This window comes from Nematolebias whitei, chromosome 2 (assembly GCF_014905685.2).
Source record: "Nematolebias whitei isolate Nwh7 chromosome 2, NemWhi1, whole genome shotgun sequence".
NCBI lineage: Eukaryota > Metazoa > Chordata > Actinopteri > Cyprinodontiformes > Rivulidae > Nematolebias > Nematolebias whitei.
The window spans coordinates 29086368-29113123 of NC_056499.1; the positions used below are offsets into that span (position 1 = coordinate 29086368).

The window sequence follows — 26756 nt, forward strand, 5'->3', positions numbered from 1 at the left end:
TGTGTGTGTGTGTCTTATCTCACTCAGCCTTATAACCTGAATCTCTCACTCACTGATCATTGAATTGAGGAAGCTCCTCGGATGAGGAGCGAAACGTCTTCTGTTACAAATAAAGTCCAGTTGTTTTTGTACTGAACGCTTTTTGAAAAATCAGCAAATAACTTTCAAACAGGAAACAATAAATCCCAACAACAACAGGAAGGCCTTGCACAATCCTGTGGTTAAACTAAACAACCAGTAAAACACCAGTATGCAAAAACACTCAAAAACATACAGGGTGACAATAGTACTCAGATAATGGGATTTTATATCCTACTTTATACTCACACTGATTCCACTAGCAAACACAGGTTCAGTGAGAAACTCTGACAGCATCCTCAGCACTGCAGCGCCCTGAAAACAACAAATTCTCAAAAATAAAATACCAACTGGAAGCAGCTATAAAAATGCATTGTTACACGTCGTTACTCGTTTCTGTGTTTGTGAAAATCACAACTTTTCATATTCTTCAAAACAGAACATTTCAGGTAAAATCAAGCAAGGCCTAACTCAGAACTTTTAATGAAGCCTCTTTTCATCATTTAAGCTCTAGATGCATCTATGTTGTCAATAATTTTGTTAAAAATGCAGAAAGAGAAAATGATAACTGATGAACTATAGGTTCATTAGACTTTGCATAAAGCAGAAGTAATGTGGGAAATTCACCTTATTGTAGGAAATGGTGTTGAACATTTCGTTGATCTCAGCAGGCTCATTGACTTCCTCTTCCTTTCGGGACAGAGGATGAGAGGAGGCCAGAGCATCTACAGCAAACGCCTTCTGCACATCATATAGAATGATGTAGTCTTTCTGTATCCAAGTGGAGAGGAGAATCAGGACAGGCTTCCTGAGCCAAAGATATCTTGACAACTTGAGAATCTTTTAAGAAATGTGTCAAAGCTGTCTGTGAGGGTGCAATAGTTGATCTTACAATGTTCCAGGTGGGCTCAGCATAGTCAGCACCAAGGTACTCCACGTATGAAGCAAAGCCCTCATTCAGCCATAAGTCATTCCACCATCGCAAAGTCACCAGGTTTCCAAACCACTAGAAAAAAAGCAGACATCAGGGATAGAAAAAAATGGTTTGGCTCTTTTCAGAAATAGATCTTAACTCTGAATGTCAGAAAACACCATGTAACCGCTACCTTCCTACTGGTCACTGACTAAGGTGACATTATTTACATGAATGCTCCTGCCATCTCCTTGTAGCTGTTGGATGCTGTCCATGACACGCTAAGATTCATAACTGGTTGTAACTACCGTACCATCACTGCACTCAGTACTCATTGTTCAGCTGGTCATCATTATCTACACATAGGCTCTCACACTGGTTCATTTTCATGTATAAATCCCTCCTTGGTCTGCTACATTCTTAAATCTCCTCCCATATGTCACGTCATCATTGCAGTTACAACATGCACTCTCAGGCCATCATTACCTGCAGCGTTCCTTCAGTGTGGACTGAACTTGGCAAAAAGGCCTTTTCTTACTCTGCTCCTGCAACCTGGAACACCTTGCAACAAGAACTGGAGTTGTCCACTTTGATATCTTTAGGGGTTTTTAAATAAGGTCAATAGAAACATCAAAGCAAATATAGAATAGAATAGAATAGAATAGAATAGAATAGAATAGAATAGAATAGAATAGAATAGAATAGAATAGAATAGAAACAGCCTTTATTGTCCCACAGATGGGAAATTCAAGTGTAACAGCAGCAAGAGATAAAAAGATAAAAAGATTTCACACAAAAGTTCCTAAACATTAATAACCAATACAATATATAAAGCATTAGTATTTTACCTTGTTTTACAGCACCTTGATTTATTGTTTTATACCATTACTTTTATTTTAACTGTATTTTTTACTGTAGTTTATTGTTGTTATTGTTTATTGTTATTGTTGTCTGTACTTTATATGTTCTGTCTGGAACAGGTCTCTCTTGTAAATGAGTCCTCGTGGCTCAATGAGACTAACTTGTATAAATAAAGGTTGAATGAATGAAAATAAAATTAAGCAACCGAAGTTTCAGTAAACATTCATTTTGGCCTGAATTAGTTGAGTTTAGCGCAATAAGAGTAATTATACTGAATTAGTGAAAGACTTACCAGAAAGCTTGCTTTCTGAACCAACTCCTGGAATGTATGGCAGAAGTCAAAGCATGGATGTCACATAACTTTTATATTTTAATGAGAAAAAGACCAAGGACTTGTTGTTTAAGTCCAGTGATGGTTCCGAAGTCCATCCTGATCTGGGTACTTTAACAAAACATCTGACTGAGACAGCAACTAAACTGGGTGTGAGGCTGGACAATGATTTTAAACTGGATGCTCAGATTAAATCAGTGATCAAGTCCAACTTTTATCACTTGAGACAACTGGCCAAGGTGAAACCATTCCTGCCAAATCATCGTTTTGAGATTTTAATCCATGCTTTCATCACAACTTGTCTGGACTTTTGTAAAGCACTTCATGTTGGTCTGAGCCAGTCATTACTGACTCAACTCCAGCTGTTTCAGAATGCTGCTGCTTGCCTTTTAACTGGTACCAGAAAACAAGAGCGCATCACCCCTGTTTTAGAATCACTACACTGGCTCCCAGTTTGTTTCCAGCTTAATTTTAAGGTTCTTTTATTTGTTTTCAAATGTCTTCGTGGTCTCGTCCCACAGGATCTGTCTGACCTGCTCCAGCTGTCTGTTCACATTCTCTCAGGTCAGCAGATCAGTTGCTGGTGGTTGTCCCACAGTCCAACAGGAGGCCGAGAGGTGACCGAGTGACTTTGCACATCAGACAAACTGACTCACTGCCTGTTTTTAAATCTTCTCTGGAAACACATTTTTTCTCTTTGACAATTAACTCAGCTTGAAATGTTGGTTTTACTGTTTTTAAGTTATTTTCTTTTATTGTTTTTACTGTTTGCTCTTTTGTGATTTAGTAGTTCATTACTTTTATGGTATCTGCTGATTTTATGTTTTTTTTATGCTTGTATTAGTGTATACAGCACTTTGGCCAACGGTGTTGTTTTAAAGTGCTTTATGAATAAATTTGTATTGTACTGTATCATTGTACTTTACTATGACACTTAGAGACAGTGACATACCATGTGTGCAAGTTCATGGGAGATCAAAGTTGTGGCTCTCTCTCTGTTTCCAGTGGAGGACAGCAGGGGGTTATACAGCAGGCCTGTTTCTCTATACATCACCAGACCCCAGTTCTCCATTGCTCCAGAATTGAAATCGGGCAGTGCAACGTGATCTACCAAGAGCAAACGTTAAAGATTCAGTCAAGTTAAAAGTCTTTAAAAACCTCAACCATAACACCCTCACACAGCATGGTCATCATGAACTGAGATATGTCATCTTGTCAAAACAAGCCAGCAAACTAACCCTCTTAATGGGTTACTGCAGTTACAGTGACAGTGACAATGAAAGTTAACTCTGGTTAACTAGTACACATTTTCATTAGTTCTAGTTCAAAAGTCAGGCTATAATAGGCTTCAGTTGCTCAGCTACTGAGCAATTTAGGTTTTACTGGCCGACTAGTGAGGCCAAAATAAGTCTAACTAGTTCTTCTCACAAACAGTGCTATATTTTGGACCTTAATAATTAACAAGTGTCCATTTAGGGTGCACTGGTGAACTGGAACTTTTTCACTGCACTAGGCAACGTAAAATAAATACTTATCTAGTCAACTATTATGCATTTTAATCATTATTAATTCAAGCCTAAATTAATTATACTTATCACCCAGTGATTATTTTGAGTTTTACCAGTCAAATAGTAAACATTTTAGACTTTCTAGTTAACTAATAACAGCTTCCGACTGCATCAGTTAAGTACTAAGATTACATAATGTTTAAATTGTCAATTAGTAAGCAAGTTAGGTTTTACTAGTGGACTAGTATCGTTTTTATATTAAACTTGCCCATACATTTGACAGTAACAGCACTAGTAGGCAGAATTTGTGATAAGTTAACAAATGTGGGTTTTTGATGTTCGCTAGCTAGTTAACTAGTGTGACACAGACAAGTAGTAGTTTGGTCCAATGGTCTGCTGGTACTTAAAAAGTCTACAAGTTGAGATTTTCAGGCTACTAGCGCACCACTTTGATGGCTAGTTACACAAAAGTACAAACAAATGTTTTACTTGTAAGAATGATTATTTAGCTAGTGTGCCAAGATATCAACCATATTATTAGTGTGCCAAGATATCAACTATATTGAGCCAAAATATTAACCATATTTTCAAACAGTACAATGAAGAACTGACTGACAGCATATGCAATGTTTCCACAGGTAGAAGAAAATGTTATTTATCAGATCTTCTGGACTCAATGAGAAAAAAGAAAAAAAAGTTCTGCCTTGCTGCAAAAACATTGATATACCTTTTACCTACCTGACTTTGAGAGTGGATAAGTAGTATTGTAGTATTTCTCAAAGAACTGAAGGATGGGCCCTGTCACATTAAGAGCATATTCACCCTGCCCGTCAGCTATGGCCTTTCTTTGAGCCCAAATTCGAATCTGCAAAATACATTTAAAAAATATATGTCCTGGTGGCGCACATTGATGTTGGTGATTTAAAACACTAATAAAGCAACATGAAAGCACCACTGATAATGTTAATATAGGTTAAATGCAAAGACTATATTCCTCACCAACAAATGATTTTGGCTTGACTGAATGGAAATGAATTCGCTGACGAGAAAGGCTAACAGATAAGTGGACATAGTCTCTGTGGGTTCGAAAGTTGTAACTCTGACAGGAACACCATCAATGACTGAGTCTGAATAATCTGTACAAAGAAACAAAACATTGGACCTTGGCATGCTGGTACCATTATTAATGTATCACTGTATATAGTCTTATGATATCTTCAAACTGGTAATAATCTATAACAAACCCCTTTCCTTGCTGTTGGAGAGAGCCACTGTGCCTCGGTCATGAATGATGGTGACATTGAAGATAGCTTTCATGGCTGGTTCATCAAAGCAAGGAAAGGCTTTCCTGGCATATGTTGCTTGCATCTGAGTGGTAGCAAGAACTCTGAAAAATGTTCCAGTTGAACATAAACAAAACATGAAATCCCTTCAAGAAAACTGGAACCATAAAAATTAGACATCACAGTTAAATAATGAACAATGTTACTGTATCATTTCTTACTTCTTTACTCCATCATCTATGTATTCACTCCTGTAGAATCCCTGCAGGTCATCTGCCAGCTCCCCCTTAAATTCAGTGTGAAGCACATAGGACGTTCCCACAGTTAGTTTCCTGTTCAGCTGAATAACCAGATACTCCGTCCTCACCACAAGCCAAGTCTTCTGTACGGCAGGTACAGTGGCTTCATCTCGGCCTCTCAGTTCAGCATGGTTCCCAAGGACCATGGTGAAGTTCAGCTTGTTAGCGTGGATAATGATCAGGTCTGTTTCTTTCATACATTTGAAGATCACATCTGAATGTCCAGTAAAAATGTAAATCCCATCTTTGTTGGGCTGCAGCTGGGGCCACAGGGTCACATTGTAAGATTCAGGGATGAGGGACTTTGGAAGTCTATAATAGTCCCAGGGTTCCTTTGATGTAAAGGGGGTTGTGAAGGGGGGAGATGTGCTGCTGCTTTCTGAAGCTCCTTTTCCAAGCTGACCTTGATTCTTGACCCTGTCCTTGTCATAGGCAATGGAGAGAGCTATTATTGTAATCAGCATGCTGATAGCTAGTATGAGCATTCCAAGGCCAACATTTTTATTGATATAGTAGACTTTTCCCATTTCTGGTATACAAGGTTGAATGCTGAATGCTGAGGGGGTTTAGGCCCTGTTTGTCAAGGTCAGCAGGGCTCTTCTTCTTTCAGTTAATGGTTGAACTGTTAACATGGCAAACCAAGACTTTTCCAGATCATCTGAGGAGACATAAAAAGTGAGAAAACCCAAAGTTATTAATTCAATCTTTGTTAACCAAAAACGTCCATGCTCAATAATCCAGGTATACAATCCAACAATTTTCAGTCAGGTCCTCTGGACAGTTTCTTTTTTTTTCTGAAACGTTTCACCTTCCATCCGGAAGGCTTCATCAGTCAAGGAAACACACAACGCAAAACTGATTCTTCCCCCAAACAGCTTACTCCAAAGTGGAACAAACCAGTTATGTTTGTGCTAAGATGGTGTCTTTGGCATGCCCCTCCTCTGGAACCGGCCCTCTTCCTCATCGACAGTTGTGTCAAACTGGTTCAAAACCAAAGTCTTTGTCAGTCTTTGTTACTTTGTTGTTACTTTGTGTTACAGATGCATGCAGTATTATCTACAGTGGTGGCTCCTGAGCAAAAATTAGTGGGGCAGACATTAATTAACTGGGTTTTTTTTTACAAATTGTGTCACATTTTTATGTAAAAGAATGCGTGTATATGTTGCTTAATATTCAATTTATTGTTGTTGTTTTTGTGTGTGTCAACAAAGTATTTGCCCTTTGTCTCCCTCCCATAGGTTGAGGTTATTTCAGGAAAAACAGTATAAATCAGAGAAACGGACACCTCCCATCTCCAGCCGGCAGGTGCACAGCTTTCTGAATTGGTTCTAATTTGATTAGAAGTAATAATTAACATGTTTAGCAAAGTGTTGAACCCAGAGTGCAGACTGGCATGAGGAACTCAAGGGTAAAATAAAGAAAACTGATTTATTCAACAAAACACAAAAACAAAAAACAGACGTGGCAGCGAAACTTACAAAAACAGAGGGTTTGGGAAGCACAATCCATGGACGAGGGAAAAACAAAACGTCAAGATATTTAAGGGGACACTAACAAGACAAAATGACAAACACCTGGGGTGATTAGGATTGGGAACAGGTGAAGGTAGCAGACTGAGGAAAAATACTGAAAAGGCTGACAGGGAGAAATGACAAATGACAGAAAGACAGGAGAAACTAAAACACAAATAACACAGAAGCAAATACAGAAAAAACTAAACACACAGAAACACAGATGTGACAATAATTCTGAAACAAACTCCAGATTAACACAGTTACATGGGAGACAAAAGTTCAGTGAAATACCACTAAAATATTCCATCCATCCATTTTCTTTACCCGTTTATTCCATTTTGGGTCACAGGGGTCGCTGGTGCCCATGTCCAGCAATCACTGTGCGAGGGGCGGGGTACACCCTGGACAGGTTTCCAGTCCATCACAGAGCCACATAGAGACAAAGGAGACAAACAACCATTTACTCTCTCACTCGCCCCATAATCATAAATAAGTTAAAAGATGAATCACTAATCCCTGTGAAGGACTTGCGACCTGTCCAGGGTGTGCCCCGCCCAGAAACCCTGTTGCCTTCAAATGAAATATGGAGAGGGAAAGTTTTGATTAGATACAAAAAGTTTGATCCTTTACAGAGATTTTGGTGCACAGTGGATTTAGAAAACTGCACGGAACCAGACCAGAACTGGAGCAGAACCAGACCCCCAAACCCAATGGCGATCCTGAGGGGTGTTAGCCAGCCCACGAGGACTTCAGAGCGGAGAATGCACTGCCGTAGGCTCGGCGCTCCCTCTGGAGCACACCGGGAGTTTTTTTCATCCAGATTTGGACTCAATTTGGTCCCGTGCTGGCCATCTGGAGCGCTTCAGAGCTCAAGACCTACACAGAACCAGACCTCCAGACCCATTGTGAGCTGGTAGCCTGTCCACGAAGACTTACGAGAAGGGACTTGCAGCCATAGGTCCGGCTTCTGTCTGGAGCCCACCGCCACTACCCCGAGCAAGAGAGCCGACCACATCCATGCAGGCATCCATCCAGCCAGCCATCTATCCACACACACACACTGTAGCATGAAGCTGCACTGCTCTAACTGTGATCCCTGACCCTTATTCATCTTTCAGACTCACCATAAATTGTGTTCTTTAAAGTTATCTCTGACTTCAATAATGTCTGATGTTTTTCTACACATTTCTCATCCTTGGACACAGAGTCAGCTAAAGTCTGACAAGTTCACCTTATTTTTCCTATGTTTCTAAGAAAGAAAAACAAATCATTAATGAAGTTTGTTTTATTTGATTAACAAGTGTGAACATAAATAATTTTGATTGTTGTTTTCAATCATAATGAAATAGTGTGAAATATTACAATGTGAATAATATATTTCTCTGTTCTGTTTTTCAGAAAGTGATTATTCCTTCAGAGACACCTGTGAAAATGTTCTTTGAGCTAGAAGGTGTTTTCTTCAGAGGGGAGGTCATGGTGTCCCTGAGAGCAGTCAAAATAATCCTGAGCAGAGAGCTGTTGTTTTGCATAAAAATCCTTTGTGTGAAAAGCAGTTTGCCTTGGACCCACGAACTGAGCGGTTCGTTTTGGATTCCTGATGCGGAGAGATCATCTCCGGCCCTGAACCGGAAGGCAGTTCGTCTGTGGACCCGATCCTAGAGGTCGTGCCAATGTCCACTCGTTCATTTCCTGAGCAGATAAAAATGTTGCTCAGTTACAATTGTTAGAAGTAAATAATTGTAGAAGATGAAGCCTTTTCTCACTGCAAGACTCACGTTCTCGGCTGAAGTTTGCGATGGACGGCACCTTCTCATCAACTGTTGCCCTCACAGGCCCCTGAAGCTGTCACAGTGATGGTCAGCTACCTTGGGCGGTTCCCGGCGAGTCCTCCTCATGGTGTATCCTGGTTTGATCCACCAGAGAACCCCCAGAAAGACAAGTGACCTGGTGCCTTCAACACTGACCCGGTAAGGAGCAGAAACCTGGTGACATGATGTCTTGGTCTGGTTATGCTATTTTAAGCTGATGGTCAATCATTTTCTGGCTTGCAGTGTGATAATAAATGACTTTATCTGATCAGATTAAATAACTTCTTTCTTCCAAAATCCAAAGTAAACTATTTATTAAAATAGTCAAACTTTGTCTAAATTCATGCACGTACAAAACTGAAATAATTCCTGCTCAAAGAGTGAATTTTGCTTTAAATTGATACATTATTATTGTTTGTTTATTATTGTTGTTGTTGATTTTTAGTTTGATTTTTTTGTAATAAAACTTCAAAGACAACTTTGGTCTCTTCATTCGGATGAATATTCATGTGTTCTGGTATAGAAGTCCCTGTTATTAACGGATTCTACTTCAGTGACTGCTTCTGATTATTAAAGGGTGAATGTATTAATTAAGCTGTTGTTGGTCAGTAAACTGACCAGCCGGTGCCCCACTTTAACAAGAGCTAAGTAAATAAAATAAGTGGAGTGGAGGGGAGTGGAGAAAGTGTCACCCTTCTTCCTCCATCTCATCCCTTCTTATTGCTACAATACATACGGAGAAAGAAATACATTTTTACTTAGGAACTTTATGTATCTGATCATAAAAATTATGTGTACTTAAAACATGTTTATTTTTACCTTCCTTTCTGTATAAAAAACACATTCAAAAGTAGAAACTGTATTAGATTACCTTGTGCACTTCCTGAAGGACACTTCATCCTGGTGTTAATGAAAGATTACACATTGTCTCAGCACAATTTGAGAACAATCCTTTTGCCATATCAGTTGTGGTAATATTTTCTTATGAACAAATGAGAAAGAAAGATTCCTCAAGCCCTGAGCGTACTGTGTAATGCATCTGCAAAATAACATCCTGATGGTGCTGTTTTTATGCCAGGTTCGAGTCATTCTCTGCCTTTATTAGATAGATGAATAGATGTTATCTTGCATTCAAAACTGCAGTTATGTGAGGTCAAATGCTGTCAGAGGAGATTTGGTATGTCCTTAAGTAGGACTTCTAATCCAGAAATTTGAATTAGTTTGAATGCAAGTGAGGGTTTTATTAACAGACACAGCCTTTTATATTATACTATTTAGAAAATAAAAACTTGATATGGATTTTAGTGTGCACAATATAAAGAAATAAACAATGAGGGAATGTTTTCCCTGTGCTACTGTATATCAGTGTAACAAAAAAAAAAACATTGCAGAGTGTGCACATTTATACCTAAATTGGACATTTAATAACATTTTGTTCTCTTGTTGAGTTGACAACTGAGCTAACTTTATCTGTAAAACATGTGGTGCACTTGAACGTGACATGCTCCTTTGACGATTGACATTTAAAATATAATATTTTCAAAATAGCCTCATTTGTTCACGTTCAGCAGGAGATTAAAACTTGATGGTATCCATCTTATAAACAAATAAACTTACAGTATAAGAGCTGAGACATCCGTTTATCTTGTAACTGTTTTCTTGAACATATCAAGTGTTTTGGTTGAAGATCTTTTGAATATTAAACTGCCTTTAAAGTCCACAAAACCATTGCTGTCAATCAACAATATATCACCATAATGCCTTGTTTAGCCATAAATCAAATAATGTGTGTAAATAAATACATTCCAATGCAATCAGGAATTATTAAACTGATGGTTAATCTACCAATTTGTGTAATTTTTAACTTTGTTTACAGTGAGAAGTTATAGCAATGATAACATTTCCTTCATGCAGTTTTAGGGTTTTAGCCTCTTCTCTGTAAATCTAACTTTAATCAACAACTCTGGCAACTTTTTCTTGTTTCAAAATTCAGTTGATGTGCAACATCTATAAAAAATGTTTTGACAGATTTATCTGCTTTATTTGCAGCTTTAAAGACTTACATGCTTAGAGAAAAGCAAACAAGACAAGGAGCTCTTTAGACACGAACATACCGTGTCATTAAAGAACAATCTTTTAGTTTACATAGTAATCTGAAACCAAGCCTTCAGTCCTCAGAACACAATATCTGCATACAGATGTAAAAAATACACATTCACTTGGTTGTTGCTATGTGAATTTCACATCTGGAAATAATGCATCTGAATATTTATCTATTTAGGCCAAGACCACACAAATGTAAACTTTTTTGTGATTTTTTTTATGACAACAAATAAAGCACTTGCAGATGTTTCTGAAAAGTAACATGGAGTGCCAGAATACATACATTTATTTACAGTCATTAATTATATTGCTTTTAAATTAATAGTTTATCTTGATTACTACAGAGATGGCTCGGTTGAGGAAATTTGGGTCCATCTCCATTTTTAGACTCCATGCAGACTTTGCCCAACGTCATCACAGAGAACCACGTTATCTTAATTAGCTAACAGTTGTTGTGCCCATTCATTGAGAACTACTGTGTTCATATTTGTTTTGGCAAACAATAAAAAAAGTTTGATTCTGATGGTGTGTATCCAAGTCACATGAATAATCAAGCCAAGCAGAAAACAGTAATTGGCTTTTTTAATCTCAGGATTCATTTTTTTTTAATTTTTTTTATCTTATTCTGTATTTTATTAACTGAGTTGGAGTTATCCAGCTCCCCAGTGTTTTGTTTACAGCTCCAGCTCCTCCCTCACCTGATCTCCCTGCCAGGTGTTTGTTGTACAAGTCAAACAGCGTCTGTTCAAAAGTTGGTTCCTCTCTTTGTCACTTGCATTGTGCTGGTTACTGTCCGTTGTAGTTTTTATTTGTATCATGATTCTGTTATTTTAGTTGTTGAACTCGCGTGCAGGCAGAATACAGGAGAAGGTAAAAAATAAATGATTTGAATTTATTTAAATCAAACAAAACAAAAGCTGATGGGGCAGCAAAAACTTACTTTCAGTGAGGGGACGACGGGAAGAACAGAACATGACAGGACAATGCACACAGCAAGGAAAAGCTACAGACTGAATATCTAGAGAAACTGATGAGAAATGATGACAAACACCTGGGGAGATTAGAATTGGAGACAGGAGATGAACACAAGGAACAGGACACAGGGGAGTGCATGAAAACAGTTTAAAAAAAGACAGAAAAAAACCCCATAGAAATCCCACTTTGATGTGCCTTTTTGAGCTGCAGTGTGATCATCAATTTATGTAATTGTTCTGCCTCGAGAGCCCTTTTGCTTTATTAAATCACTTTGTGGTTTTAAACCTACGAGTCCTGCCTGAATTCCGAGTTCACACTATCAACTACGACAAGTAAATGCTTTTTTGCCTGTTGATATTAGATTAGGTCTCTTTATTTAGGTCAACAGAACAACAAACAATGTATCTGTCAGTAAAATGTGATTTAATTTGCATATATGAAAATCATGTGCAGTTAGCTAATGTCATTCAGCACTATTAAGATCCTGTATAATTTAATCCTGTTATCATTGCTTGTCTCACACTTCTTTTATGTCATGTACACTCACTGACAGAAACCATTCAGCATCTGGAAGGAGGGATTCGATCTGTCTGTAATTCGGTTTACATGCTGACCAGTGATGGCTATATTTATGGTTTGATTTACAAGGAGCTGGCACAGCTAAAACAAGCACCAGAGAGCATGAGCGGTGGCATAACAAGTAGAAAGACCCCGCTTCCCTGCTTGCTCTCTTTCGTCTTGTGAACCCTTAAAGAGCCTATTTTTTTTCATGCATACCTTCTTAATTCGAAGGATTTGATCAGCTGGTCTCTCAACAAAATTGATCAACTTTTCCCGACAGGAGTCAGGGTAAGAAGGACCCTCTTACCTCGATGGAAACAAATTGGATTCACGAGAACAACTAGAATTCTGCTGTTTGGGTTTGTGAAATCTAGATTGTCTTCAAATTTGTGTGGATGTGTTGAAGCTTGGCAGCACTCAGACTGAATTATGTGGAGCTGCGTCAGAGTTGGAGCAGGCTGTTATCAGGACTGTAAACTTTCTCGCAGCACCCATGAATGGTTGGGAATTATCTTGAAGAAAGCTGTGAGCTCGACTTTCGGCGTAAGGAATTAATTCGGCTGTTTGGAGTTTCCATCAGAGAATTGTACCAGCGAGACTTTAAAAGGCAGAAACAGCAATTCACGAGTTCTGCCTGACCCAAACTGTGGCCTTGACGGCGGACTTATCTCAACTCCTCCTGGCATGTTTTGAAAAAAACAAAGATGCTTTGTTTGTCTCTTCACCCCTCCCTTCCCCAAGACCGTGCATGAGAGATCTTTTTTATACCGTCTCTCCTCATGTTTTCTTCCCTTTTCTCATTGAAGCAAAAATATTGTTCTGAATAAGAATAAGAAGGCCGCACTTTTTATAGTAGCAGCTTTGTGCACTCCGTCCATCTTTCAGACGACTGTAGGTACATGTTCTTGTTGTATCTCAGTGCATTGATAATCATCATTATCAGGCAGTTGCCAGAGCATTCAACAGTCAGTTAAACAGTTAGTGAAGGTCATCAGACGCACAGAGGCTTGATGCCTGGTGGTAATGTCGAAATCACCCAGAATGTGGGGCATACAGATGTTATCATGGGCTGATATTAGAACCGATGGGTAAAACCACAAATACCATGAAGGTTCTGGTCACCCTGGGCGAAAATCACAAGGGAGGACTGTTGTATTTTGTGCCAAGCATTAAAGAGCCCCGTGACATCAGTGCCTTATATCCAGGCGCAGGTATTGGACTCTTTACAAAACATGTCATCTGGTACTCTTTCTTTAGATATTCACCAATAGTTAATGACAATACGATCAAGATTTTTCTTTTTGATAGTTGGCCCCACAACAGCATGTTTGAAAGCAGCTGGAACACAACATGATCACAATATGTTTAATAAGAGTAAAATATTAGGCCTAATATTGTGAAGAGTTTCTCTATAAAGACTAGAGGGGAGGTTATTTTGTGAGAAAGTTTTCTTCATCCACCCGTCCATTTACTTTACCCGCTTCTTCCTTTTAGGGTCGTGGGGATCACTTGTGCCCATGTCCGGCTATCAGTGCTGACTACCATATTTTTCAGACTACAAGTCGCTCTTTTTTTCATAGTTTGTCTAGTCCTGTGATGTATAGTCCCAAGTGACTTATATATTTATATATATATATATGAACAAATTGTTTGAAAAAAGGGGCAGATATAATAAGATTTTTTCTTCTTTCTGCTGCCTTTCATTTTAAATCTCCTGTATTTTTTTATATAGTTATGAAACTGTTTTGTATTTTTAAAATGAATAAACTTTATACCATACCATACCATATATACCATATGTATATATACATTTTTTTCCCCTATTCATGACGCAATTTTTGACTGATGTGTTAAATGTTCATTCATACTAACATGAACCAAAGAGTAAACATTACCATTTGTAGCCATGAGGGGGCCCTCTAGGCTTTTGATAACCATATGTTGTTCCTCTTCCTCCGGAGATGGCAGAGTTGTTCAGAAGCAACAGCGAGGATTAGGGCTTTAACAGACTACTCGAGTAATCTACACATCGATTCCTAGGACATCTATCGAGTTTTTTAATTTCACGTTGAGTATTTGTGGTGACGTCTTTGTCTTTGACAAACAACCATTCACTCTCTCACTCACAACTAGGAACAATTTAGAGTTATCAATCAGCCTAACATGCATGTTTTTGGTCTGTGGGAGGAAACTGGAGTACCCGGAGAAAACCCACGCATGCACGGAGAGAACATGCAAACTCCACCCAGAAGGCACCTGGACCAGGGTTTGAACCAGGGACCTGTTCGCTGAGAGGCAGCAGCTCTACCAGTTGCGCCACCGTGCTGCCCCTTCTTTAGATCCTATGACGTCATCAAGTACTCGAGTGCTACTCGAGTTTTATTATGTTAATGTCGAGTTTAAAAATATGTAGTTGTTCAACCCCTAGCGAGGATGGTAACTTGCTTGTTGGACTCTCTGGCTTGTTATAAGCCTGTTCAGGATCCCAGGTATATTCTGTGTGCATGCGCCGCATGCGAACATTGGGAGGGTGAGTCCACGGGGGTGGGCGCGTAACCTGTGTCTCTGCTGTGACAGACACAGACTCAGAAAAGGAAGGGGGCGAAGGGGTCTGTCTTTCTCCATCGCTACTGTGCAGCTTCAGTGAGACATTGAGTGAGACCGAGCAAGAGTGGCTTGTTTATTTAAAATAATAAAGCACAACCCGAACCGAACCTTTAGTCCAGTCCCTCGGCGATCACTGTGTGCCAGGTAGGGATGTAACGGTACGCTAAAATCACATTTCGGTTCAGTTCAGTTTCAAGGAGGGTTCGGTTCGGTTAATTTTTGGTACAAAAAAGGCCAAAATAAAGACTTACAAAATGTTTATTTTGAAAATATGCCAAGTAAACAAGTTCAGTCATTACAGATTCTTAGCTGGAGGTGATCTGGTGGATGAAAAAGACTCATCTGCTATCATCATCAGACTGCAAACAACACAGAGATAAAAAAAAGAGTTAATAAGATGATCATTTTAAATTAAAAAGTTAATTAGATCACAATAATACAATAACAATACCTCTTCTTTCACGGTCATCATATGAGGTGGTTGAATATTCTCTCTCGCTCATCATCATGTGGCAGGGCTTTAAATCTGGGCTCCAGGGCTTGTTGATGATCAGTTTTAGCTTTTTCATAAAGTGCTGGTACAACTTTTTGGCTGAAGAGTTGACGTGATGCGATGTCATAGGCAGTGGGGCTCAAGAACTTTATGTTTAAAGCTGGCGCATCAACAACATTCGGATGTAGATCCAGAGCTTTAAAAACTCCTACAGCTTCAGTGTTTCCCCTGGTTAACTTGCCATGGCGGGGTGCTCATCTCATCCATGATTTTTGTTGATGAGGGGACGGACATATGTCTGAGTGCAGCAGTTTTTGAGTAGGGGCGGAGGGTGTTCAGCTTGAGGGAAGAGGCAACTTGAGTGCTGCCTTTAGCTTTTTAGCTAGAGAGCCTGTATTTTGCGTTGCTAGCTTGGTGCTATGTCAGTGCTGGGTGGGTGGGTGGGTGGTTGGGGCGTCAAGTTCGGTTTGGTAGGCGGGGTGCTCATTTCTGTTGACGGGGTGGGGCACCCCGCTTGTATAATGGTAGGGGAAACACTGAGCTTGTGTTATTGCTTTGGACCAATCTGAATGACCTGATAAAGGTTGTTTAAATGCTGCTGTTATCGGTCTTTGCACCAAACTACGTTCACATTCGGATGATGCCGTTTCAAGAGTGTTAACAAGTTGGACGTGTTGCCTGCGGCAGATCCAATCTTCGTGAAACAATGTCGACACACAACTTTGGATTTGTCGACTTGTATTTTAACAAGAAAGACATAATGTTCCCAAACAGGAGACCGCAACAAGATGGCTTGTTTGTTGCCTGCTAGGCTGCTAACGTTTTCTCGTGCTGCAAGATAATAGCGCCGTGCTGCAACACGCTTAGGAACTTCATTTCCGCGGCTCATAATCTCTCGTTAATAAAATTTAATGAGTGAAAAAATAACTGAAACGGTACGCACGAGGACCGAACCGAACATGCTGTACCGAAACGGTTCAACACTCCCATGTGTACCATTACACCACTAGTGCCATCAGGAAATGTCCCGTTATTCCCAACGGGCAGTCAGCCCCTGTGTTACTGTTATTACAGATTAAATGTCTGTTCTTGCACTTTGAGAAAAACACTTCTAAGTAAATGGGACTTATACTCCAAAGTGACTTATATTAGTTTTTTTCTCTTCATGATGCATTTTTTGACTGATGCGACCTATACTCCGGAGCGATGTATAATCCGGAAAATATGGTATTTCCTTTCAAAACAACAACCAAAAAAAAAAAGAATTCACAACAGATTTAAGCTGCTGAAAAACAGCAGAGCATTCATAAGGTACAGACAAACTGATCTAAAACAAGCTCTGAAAAAGAATATCTAAAAGTGAAAATTCTTTCAACAACTTTTTTTTTTTAATTGCCACGAGTTGTCTCGTTTGTTTTTATGTGTCTCTGCGATGGACTTGTGACCTGTCCCTCGCACAGTGATTGCTGGACATGCGACCCCCGTGACCCAAAAATGGAAGAAGCGAGTATAAGATAATGGATGGATGGATGGATGGATGTCACGAGTGTAAGGATTAATAACAATCAAAACATTTTCTAAAGAACTTGGGGGTTGTCACTATTTACGGTTCATGCTGTTATTAATATTGTATACTATAACGTCTATAGGCTGCTTGCATCAGGCTGAAGTCCTCTCATGGCCAGCAAGTCCCTGATTCTTCCTCTGTGTGGAACATCAACGCTGACAAAGCAACAGCAGCAGCTGTGGATCACTTCAGCAGCCTCTGCCAGCTTTACAAAGCATTTCATCTGCTGTGCCATTCATTGCAATACAGCCACATGATCTTTAAAGAAACACAGTTACGTTTATTTGCACCATTCTGTCTGAGTGTTCAACTTTTGTCAGTGAGAGTATTTTTTATAGTAGGCTACAGTAAATTAAATGTTTAAATCAGATCAGCTTTTTTAATTTAAACATGCAATAAGTAGAAACTTGTTTCTGCAGAAAATGTTAATACAGACAACATACGCAACTCATTTCATTGGTCTAGTTTATAAATACATATTCAGTTCTTGGATGAAAACGTGCAGCTAAATATTAATCTAACAGAGCTTGGCCACTGTGCTCCTAATAATAAGAACTTTGTTAGATTTATTGTTTTACTGTCTTCAGCGTCTCCTTGGGCCAAGTTAATATAAGACAAACAAACCAGCTGCTCTTTATTTTATCAAGAGCACAGAATAATCCTGTGAGTGGGAATGTTTATCTTAGGGGGCCCAAAGTCACATTTTCATGGACTAATAAAATAACAATAAAAGGAACATGCGCTTGTGTGATTTTAACAAACGCTCCTTGGAACATTCCCAGAACTGCTGTAAACAAAAAGCCTGCACAAGAACATTCATTGATTAAGTCAGTTTGCTCATGTTGAGCACATGCAGCTATGATTATATCCAATTTAGTAAATCAGAATAAAACAGCAGTGTTGTAGCACTTTGGACCAGGAACTTCTGGTAAACATCTTAACTTCTTTTTTCACTACAACTGCTTTATGAACACTTTTACCATCAACCCTTTTTGTCGCCACCTAAGAGCAGATGGTGTCATTTGGTTAGCTGTAGGAGCTGCTGGTGCTGGTGTCCAGATAAGTCCTATATATACAGATCCCATAATCCCTTTCCTGCATCAATAGCTATGGCCTATCCTTGTGTGGCTTGTTTTTTTGGTGCTTTTGGCACTTTTGAGAGGCGAGGTCAGTGAACAAGGCCAGGCTGATTCTGGCAGATCCTGATCACCACTCCATGGTGAGTTCAGGTTGTTTCCATCTGGACGCAGACACCTGCAGCCCAGATGTAGGACAAACAGACTGAAAAACTCATTCATCCCTGTAGCGATCAGGCTTCTCAATGAACAGTGATGATTTCTGTTCTGGTATTTTAACGTCTTAATGTCTGGTCTAGTTTTATGTGCCCACTGACTGTGAAACAAACTGCCCCTAGGAGGTAATAGATATTGAGCTTTCATACAACATGACCACAAAGTAAAACTTCGTTACATGAATTATATTAAGGAAATTTGCTTCACTCAGTGTTTAACTCGGAGCATAAATTCACTTTTTACTGGGTCAAAATCTATGCACATTAAGTGTCAAGTACTGAAACAAAGAACCACTTTTTGCTGTAAACGTATTATATTCATGACATTCTCATTCATACAAGTTATGAAAATAAAATCCTTCACTGCTCAATAAGCAGCACATCTTTGCTGACAGACAGACAACTGTACCTGAATGTGAAAACAGCTAAAACCTACAAATCAAAAAGCAGCTTGGTATGCAGCATGCTAGATCGATTTACAACAGCTGTGGGGAGATGGGACCCACCTGTCTGTGGATATCCACGGCACGTCCTGCTCCGAGTGTCCACGAGAAGCTGAAGTTAAGCTGCAACTATCTGCTGCTGATGTGAGACCATTGTAGTAGGCATCAGTTGAGGTGGAAGTGGGAGGAGGTGAAAACTTGTGTAGGCTTTTTTTTCTTCTGGGAATAAAGGGAGGGAACAACTTCCTGAGTCCTCAAAGATCCCAAATTTAGTGGAAAAGGGGAACAGAAGAATGCAGCTAAATGTGGCGCAGGATCAAGACTGAAAACTGAAGGCTGAGGCAGAAAGAGCAGATCTTTAAACAGATTGTTGTGAATTCTCTGTTTTCTTTTTTGAAAGGCTTGAGTTTGTTTTTGAGTGAGCTAAAAATGTCACATTGACATGGGTGTATATATATATATATTCATTTATTTATCTTGGCAAAAAAATGTTTGACACGTGGACAAAGTCTATTTCTCTGCTAAACTATCCAAGATTCGATAATAAAACTCTGCTTCCATAATCAGATCATATCTATACAGCACATTTGACACAAAAACGCCTAAAACAGAAAGACTAAAGGTGTGGCTTTGCTAACCAGATGTTGGCAGGACTCCATCACAGCACAGAGAAACTTCAGCACTTTGAGAAAAAAATCTGCCCCTAGAGAGCAACATTCATTACAAAGTATTGAAATCCCAGAAAGCAAATACAGATCGGAAAAATAATAAACCATAAAGAAGAAAACCAAGATGATATATGAAATATTTTTGTCACAGCCAAACATAGAAGCCAAAGAATCAAGTTAGAGTGAACTGAATAAAACTAAACCTAGACACAAAGTGGATAACATTTTCAACATTAACTCAAAACAATTGATAATAAAAATTGTGAGAGGAAATACACACAGGGTGACGACAGCTCATATTTATTCTGGAAAGACTAAGTAACTGATTGAAAGGACCTGAAGAGTGGCAGAAAATACATAGAATGACTGTTGATGCTGTAAAGAATCAAAACTTTTACAGTATTGTGCAAAACGTTCAGTAGAGCTCTAACCAGTCCACAGCTCTTCTCCATTAGATGTGATAAGACTGGAATGAAGGGGAGAGTGAGCTGCTGTGGTTCAGTAGTACATAAATTAAAAAAATAATAATAATAACACGGTGTCCACGTTGACCAGAGCTGGGTGGAGGAGGACTGCTCCGACCGTACGGTTCACCAGCCCTGTGGGACTCCCCTGGAACGCTCCTCAGAATGGGGAGAGGCTCGGCACTTTGATATTGATGTCTCCAATGTTGATGTTGCGGGGAATCTCGGGCAGATTCATGTTCTTCACAGCAGAGACGGCGCGAGCGGGGGCCGCTGACAGACCGCCCTGCCCAGGAAAAACAACACGGAAAACACCTGTGAACACGTGTGTGTGTGTGTGTGTGTGTGTGTGTGTGTGTGTGTGTGTGTGTGTGTGTGTGTGTGTGGGTGTGTGTGTGGAGCTGTCATGAGCACAAAACGACCAACGTGGAACTGTGTTCATGTTAAGTGACGGATTGGCTCGGGTTTTTAAGACTTTTGTGTAAAAGAGGAGTGAGTCCGACAGGTGGTTATCCACATGGATGTTACAGCAGCTCTTATAAACTGGGCCAGATCAACACATGAGCTGCACAAGCTTAAGTCTAAAAATGAAGCAGTTTTACCATTTTAATGTGTGATTTCATTAAAACCTGCGGGAAACTGCCAGCTTGTGGAAAAAGGACCAAAATATGTTTTTTATTCTTTTTCATTAGATATTTTTAGTAGTCCAGGTTGCAATGATATTCTTAAACCAACACGACTCTAATTGATCTTCTGTTTCTTTAACAAATTTAATAATGGTCATTAAAGACTAGGCCTGTCACAATAACAAATTTTGCCGGGCGATTAATTGTCTCAGAAGTTATTGCGATAAACGATAATATTGTTTGAAATTTGACAATATATAGTAATTGTCAAATTTAAGAATAAATATGGGTTAATTTTTGTGTTTAGTACCTTTTTTTGACCACTGGATAGCAGTATAAGACAGTTTGAACTGAAGGATGGATAGTGAGGGAGTGAGCAGCGTGTCTCTTTAAGAAAAATGGGAAGGAGGCCCCTTGACATGACATGGGCTGTCTCTCGTTCCTGTTTTTCGGTTCTCAAAATGGCAGACGCTTGGTGTGGTTTGAGCTTTTTAGCATAGCATTTTTCACACAAAGCTTTTAATAAAAAAATTAGTAAACAAGTTCTCAGCTTCTTTTTGCAGAGAAAAACAACTTTCTATACGAAGGCACGGGTTTCAACCGTGAATTTTGGAGCTTTGACAAACTCGTAGCTTAGCTTCTCAGCTTAGCTGCTTTTAACGATCCAAAAACACAATTTTGGACGGTTAAAACTGATTTTAAAGATAAAAGAGGAAGGGAGGGGTCAGTGAAGAGCACCGGAGTTGAGCCTTTTGTCATCCAGTGTCTTCAGTAGAAAGAGAGACACGAAGAAACGATAAAGTCGATAAATGAAAATGAGGTTGATCATTTTCATTTATCATTCGATTTATTGTTTTATTGTTTATCGCGACAGGCCTAAATGTTCTGACAACAGTTCTGCTTGAAGTGCTGAACAAGTTAGAGACTTTTACTGGGATGGATTGACTCTAAAGCAAACATAAAGCTGATGTCGAGGGTAACATTAATCTATGCAAAGCTCACGTTACCGTTTGGTTTAATGCCCTGATGACTAAAGTTCACACGAGCCGTAGTTTATAAACTAAAACATGCACAAAAATATAAATACAAAGTAGTCCTTTGATGAGGACAGAAAAGGCCTGACCTCTGACTTTTCCAGACGGTTCTGAACCTCAACTTGAGCTACGATTTCATTCATGTTGGTCTCCAGCACCATGCCCCCCATCACAACCTCCTGCAAGATATAATGGACCTGTGCAGACACAACACAGCAGGTCAGAAACAAAGATTTACCTTGAAGAGTTCAGTTCTCATTCACTCCCATCTCTAAATCTGTCTCAAGCTCTTTGGGGAACACAAATCTGGTCATCCACAGCCAAATCAGAAAAAAAAAACATTCAGCAGTATTTTGTATGAGTCTATTAATGAAAATGTAATCACACCAACTGCATTCATGTTGAACAACTAGAGAGCTCTCCGAGGTCGAAATATTTGAGTAATATTTTTATCTCTGTAACATTTATAAGACCAAACCCACCTGCACCACATGACCTCTATTCCTGCAGGGAAAATTCAGTCAAGATGGTGGAGAAAGCTCTGAGGTTCAATGTGAGAGGTCATGTAACCTGAACAGGAAGGACTGTTGTTCTAAAAGAACCTGTTCGCAGAACACAAGTGGGTTGTAGTTTTCTTAATTAGAAAGTTCCTGGAGAAACTTCGACGGGGACTGCCAGGCTGCTGCCGATTTAAATTCTTGATTTGATGGTAAAATGTGTTGGGGTTCACTCTCAGCTAACACTATACAAAATTTCAGCTGAATAGCTCTAAAAATGGCCGAGTTATAGTCAATTTTGTGTTTGCTGAGGTAGCCATGGAAGCCATCTTGGACCAAAATGGCTCAAAAACTTAAATCAGTTCGAGACATTTATCTGATGATTACTTTCTGTGAGTTTCAAACAAATCCAACAGTTTGTTTCTGTTTTCTTTAGGGGCCTGTTCACTCTGTCATGTGATTAGACAGCAGCAGTTAGTGTGAGGAGTGTTCTCTCATTCATTTCCTATGAAGAATTTAGGGGTCTTAGTTAGCAAAATATGTCACCATGGTAACTCTGATTGCCCAAAAAAGTAATAGCACACATAACAGGGCAGAGCCAGTCGTTTTATAACATTTGTCGGGGTACACATTGTGGTTCGGGCCGCATTAAAGTCGAAAGCAGAGTAAGTTAACGGACACTCAGGAGCGTAGAATCAAGACTGCCTATTTATTATTAAATTATTAATAATAATAAATATTAATATTGACAATTATTAATATTAATAAATATATTAATATTAATAATCATAAATGTGTTATTAATAATTAATATCAATACAAAAAGTTTTAATTATTATTTATGTTTATATTAAGTATTAATATTAATAGTTATTAATATTTGTAATTATCAATATTAATAATTAATAATTTGTTTATTATTACTAATTAATATTAATAATAGGTGATAATAGGTAATAATAGGTGCCTTCCATATATTGCATGGAGGATGATGCATGTTTAGCAAGGCAATGCACTGCTTTCCTTGCATGTTGAACCAAAATGGCTCCATATGTTGCTCAGTTTCTGTTAAGAGTTTTCTCCTATTAATTTCCTACGGGAAATTTGGCATCTTTGTTAGCAAAATATGTCGCCATGGTAACTGTGAATGCCAATAAAAGTAATAGCACACTTCCCGGAGCCGGGCCGGTCGTTTTGATATAACTTTTGTGAGGGTAGACATTGTGGTCCGAGCCGCATTAACGGAGATAGAAATGTAGACTCACTTCCGAGGTGTAGAATAATAGGTGCCTATTATTCCACCTATTACTAAGAAAATGCATTTTATAAACCAACTAATAATAAGCACAGCCACATGCTAGGATAAGAAGGTCTTAAAGTACAACTTTTAGGACACATTTCTTTTTGAGATGTCAGAAAACCAATTTGAACCAAACATCTATCAAAATTAAAGTATTCAGACGAAACATAAACTTTTACACCCTTCGCTGTGCTGTTTTCATCAACCAGTCCAGTTGTTCTTGCACCCTTATCAGGTTTAAAATGAAAGGTTTTGAAGGAGTTCAGTGTTTCCCCTAGTTTACTCGTCTTGGCAGGGCGCTCATCTCTTCTGTTATTTTTGTGGACGTCTGTGCTGTGCGCTGCTTGTATGGACAGTTTTTGAGTAGGGGTGGAGACAACTCATTGTGAGTGAAACGGAGCGCTACCTCCGGCTACCTCTGTACCATTTTAGCTACTGTGTCTGTATTGCACACTGCTAGTTTAGCGCCACATTGATGCCGGCAGTTGTCGATGGGGTGGGGGGTCGGTAGGCAGGGCGCTCGGTTCTGTTGACAGGGCGGGCATCCCTGCTTGTATAAAGGTAGGGGAAACACTGGAGTTTAATAAAGGTAATAAATCTAACTAGAAAGTTCCTGGAGAAACTTTGATGTGGACTGCCAGGCTGCTGCAAATTAAAAAATTGATATGACAGTACTATGTGCAGGGGTTCACTCTCAGTTACCACTATACCAAGTTTGAGCTGAATGGCTCTAAAAATAGCTGAGTTATCTTTTTTTTTTTCTTTTTAGCTAAGTCAGCCATCTTTGATGTTTTTTATTTGGATTCAGTATGTGATAGGGATTGTTCTCAGCTACCACTACACCAAATTTCAGCTGAATCGCTTTCAAAATGGCCGAGTTATCATATTTTTTTCTCTTTTAGTTAAGGCAGCCAACTTGGATATTTGATTTGCATTAAGAATGTATAACAATTCGCTCTCAGCTACAACCATACTAAATTTCACCTCAATGTCTCAAAGAATGACCAAGTTATAGTCAATTTTTTTGTTTGCTGAGGTAGCTACGGCAGCTATCTTGAATCAAAATGGCTCTAAACGTTAATCAGTTCTAGACATTTATCTGATGGTTACTTTCTGTGAGTTTCAAACAAATCCAACAGTGAGTTTCTGTTTTCTTCAGGGACATCTACACTCCAAGTCATGTGACTTGACAGCAGCAGTTCGTGTGAGGAGTGTTCTCCCATTCGTTTCCTACGAGGAAACATGGCATCTTTGTTAGCAAAATACGTCGCCATAGTAACTCCGATTGCCAATAAAAGTAATAGCCCTAACTTAGAGATTGAGCCAGTCGTTTTGATATAACTTTTGTGGGGGGACACATTGCGGATCAGGCTAGGTGTAGAATAATATGTGCTTTCCATGCAATGCATTGACAGTCTCCAATAACACTTGCAGCCATTTTAGGAGATCTAAATGTAGATGTTGTTCCAGTAAAAATAAATCAACTCGTACTTAAAACAAGGGAGTCAAAAAGGTTTTATGAGCTCAACCATCTAAATCTAACCAGTTTATCTATAGGCCCATGTGAAAGTTTGTGCCAAATTAGAAGAAAAAAAGTCCTTTGGGGCATTTTGTGAAATCACAGTTATGATAATGAGATGACAGGAAATACAAATACAAGTGGAAATGATTGGTGCTTTTGCTCTGATGACGACTGAAATGATTCTGTTGTTCAGATAAATCCCATGAAGACAGGCAGAGTTCCATCAATCATATGACACCCACTCACCTTGTCCACGTGGAATATGAGGTCCAGCTCACACACATTTTCAAAGCATTTATCCAGTGTTTCCACAAACACCTAAAGTGAAGAAGAAAAACATTTGTGTCAGAAAGGAAAAGTTTTTTTGAGCTACAGACAGTTTTAACTTATTCAGTCTCCTCGGGGATGTGAATTACTGATAACTAAAATACAGTACTCCCTCACTACTTCGCTTATCGTGGACTCACTCTATCTCGTTTTTATTTTAAAATACTGTACATGTACATAATATTTTCAACAAAAAAAAAAGTGCCACCTTTTAGTAGTTTTCTTTCATTAAGCCTTCACTGTTTTGCCAGTCTAAAGAACTACGTTACCCAGAGGCCATCAGTTCACCTCTCGGAAGTCAACACTGCTCTTTCAACCACTGCTTTCTGCAAATGGAGGGACAGTTTTGCAGCAAAGTCAGAAGTTCTGTAAGTTCTGTTTCTCACAGGACTGGCAGGAAAGTCACAAATAATTCTGAAGCTGAACTCATCCTTCAAGTTGTATCTTCACTGCTGAGCAGCTGGACTACAGCTGATCCAGACTCAGTGTGACTCGGATCCTGGGAGCTGCAGACAACAGACGGCTGCACACTTCAGTCAGGGTCTGGTCGCGCTGTGCTGGTCCGGACCGGGCCAGAGGTGGTGGAATAAATCCTGGGCAGCAGCACCCGCACATCAAGCTGGACGGAGCGGTGGGCTTCAGTCATGCTGTACCGGGACTTTTTTCATTTATCGGGTCGGACCGGAACCAAGCCTGTTCTGTACTGCAGAGCCTGGTAAGTAAAATGTTGTAGCTCCTGTACATATAAGTACTGGATGTTGTTAAAATTAGTAGGTTTAAGAGTTTAGAGGACTGATTTGTGGGCTTCATCGCAGCAGGATAGGTCTGCAGAAACAACCAGAGCCCGAATAGAACAGAGTTGGACCGGAACCAGAGCTGTTGCTGTTCTGCAGAGCTATTAAGTAAAATTTAGTAACATATGTTGTTAAAATGACAAAGGTTTAAGAGTTTAGAACATTCCAAGAGTGTGGGAAGGGTTTCTAAAGCCTTTAATATAAAGTTTACTGTACTTGAACTTGAACTACTGTATTCCTATTTCGTGGTTTTTCACTTATCGCGGAGCTTCGGGGTACGGACGCCCCCGCGATAAACGAGGGACTACTGTACTGAACATGGACTAAGGCACAATGGTGATCACAGGCCGGGATTAAAAGTATATTTTTTCTTTATAGGTATTATACCAAATGTTAACAAACATGGACAGTCATTGCTGATTAAAACAAAAAGTAAAAAGCCTTTATATTTGAAAAAAAACTTTGACTTGGCAGCCATCCTCCTAGAAAATACAAAAAACATTTCCAATAAAAAAAAAAAAAAAAACATTTAAAGCATCCAGAAAGGAGATGGTAGGTCAAAAATGATTTTGGTTGTAAAAACAAAAACGAACTTGTGGCACAAGCAGCTTTTGTAACAGAAATATTTCCAATTATAAGAATGTTTTGTGAGAACGTTTTGCAGCTACTGTGAAAAGGAACATGAAGTTAAACTTAATAAGGCATTAGATACTTTACACAGCAATTCAAAGAAGGAGCAACTGACCTGAATCAGGTCTAAAATGCCGAGCTCACTCTCAGACGAGTCCACACAGAAGACAAAGTAAAGCGTGGCATAGTGCCGGTAAATCAACTTGTAGTCTGAGCCACCAATGAGACTGAAAGCAGAAAGAAAAACACGTAACAAACC

General features: G+C 39.2%; 2 protein-coding genes across 2 annotated transcripts in view; both read right to left on the reverse strand.

Moving 5' to 3' along the window:
- Positions 1–5800, reverse strand: part of LOC119426518 (aminopeptidase N-like) — a 9345-nt gene extending 3545 nt beyond the window's left edge. Inside the window, exons 1-8 of the mRNA XM_037694086.1 lie at positions 5196–5800; positions 4936–5078; positions 4691–4827; positions 4430–4556; positions 3136–3290; positions 971–1084; positions 706–849; positions 328–393 (exon numbers count right to left, since the gene is read on the reverse strand). Coding sequence (XP_037550014.1) covers positions 328–393; positions 706–849; positions 971–1084; positions 3136–3290; positions 4430–4556; positions 4691–4827; positions 4936–5078; positions 5196–5800 — 1491 coding nt within the window. The remainder of the gene's footprint in view (positions 1–327; positions 394–705; positions 850–970; positions 1085–3135; positions 3291–4429; positions 4557–4690; positions 4828–4935; positions 5079–5195) is intronic.
- A 13807-nt stretch (positions 5801–19607) lies between these two features.
- ap3s2 (adaptor related protein complex 3 subunit sigma 2) overlaps positions 19608–26756 on the reverse strand; it is an 11037-nt gene continuing 3888 nt past the window's right edge. The window contains exons 3-6 of the mRNA XM_037697612.1: positions 26613–26724; positions 24993–25064; positions 21517–21624; positions 19608–20053 (exon numbers count right to left, since the gene is read on the reverse strand). Of these exons, the coding sequence (XP_037553540.1) occupies positions 19928–20053; positions 21517–21624; positions 24993–25064; positions 26613–26724 (418 nt within the window). The 3' untranslated portion in view covers positions 19608–19927. The remainder of the gene's footprint in view (positions 20054–21516; positions 21625–24992; positions 25065–26612; positions 26725–26756) is intronic.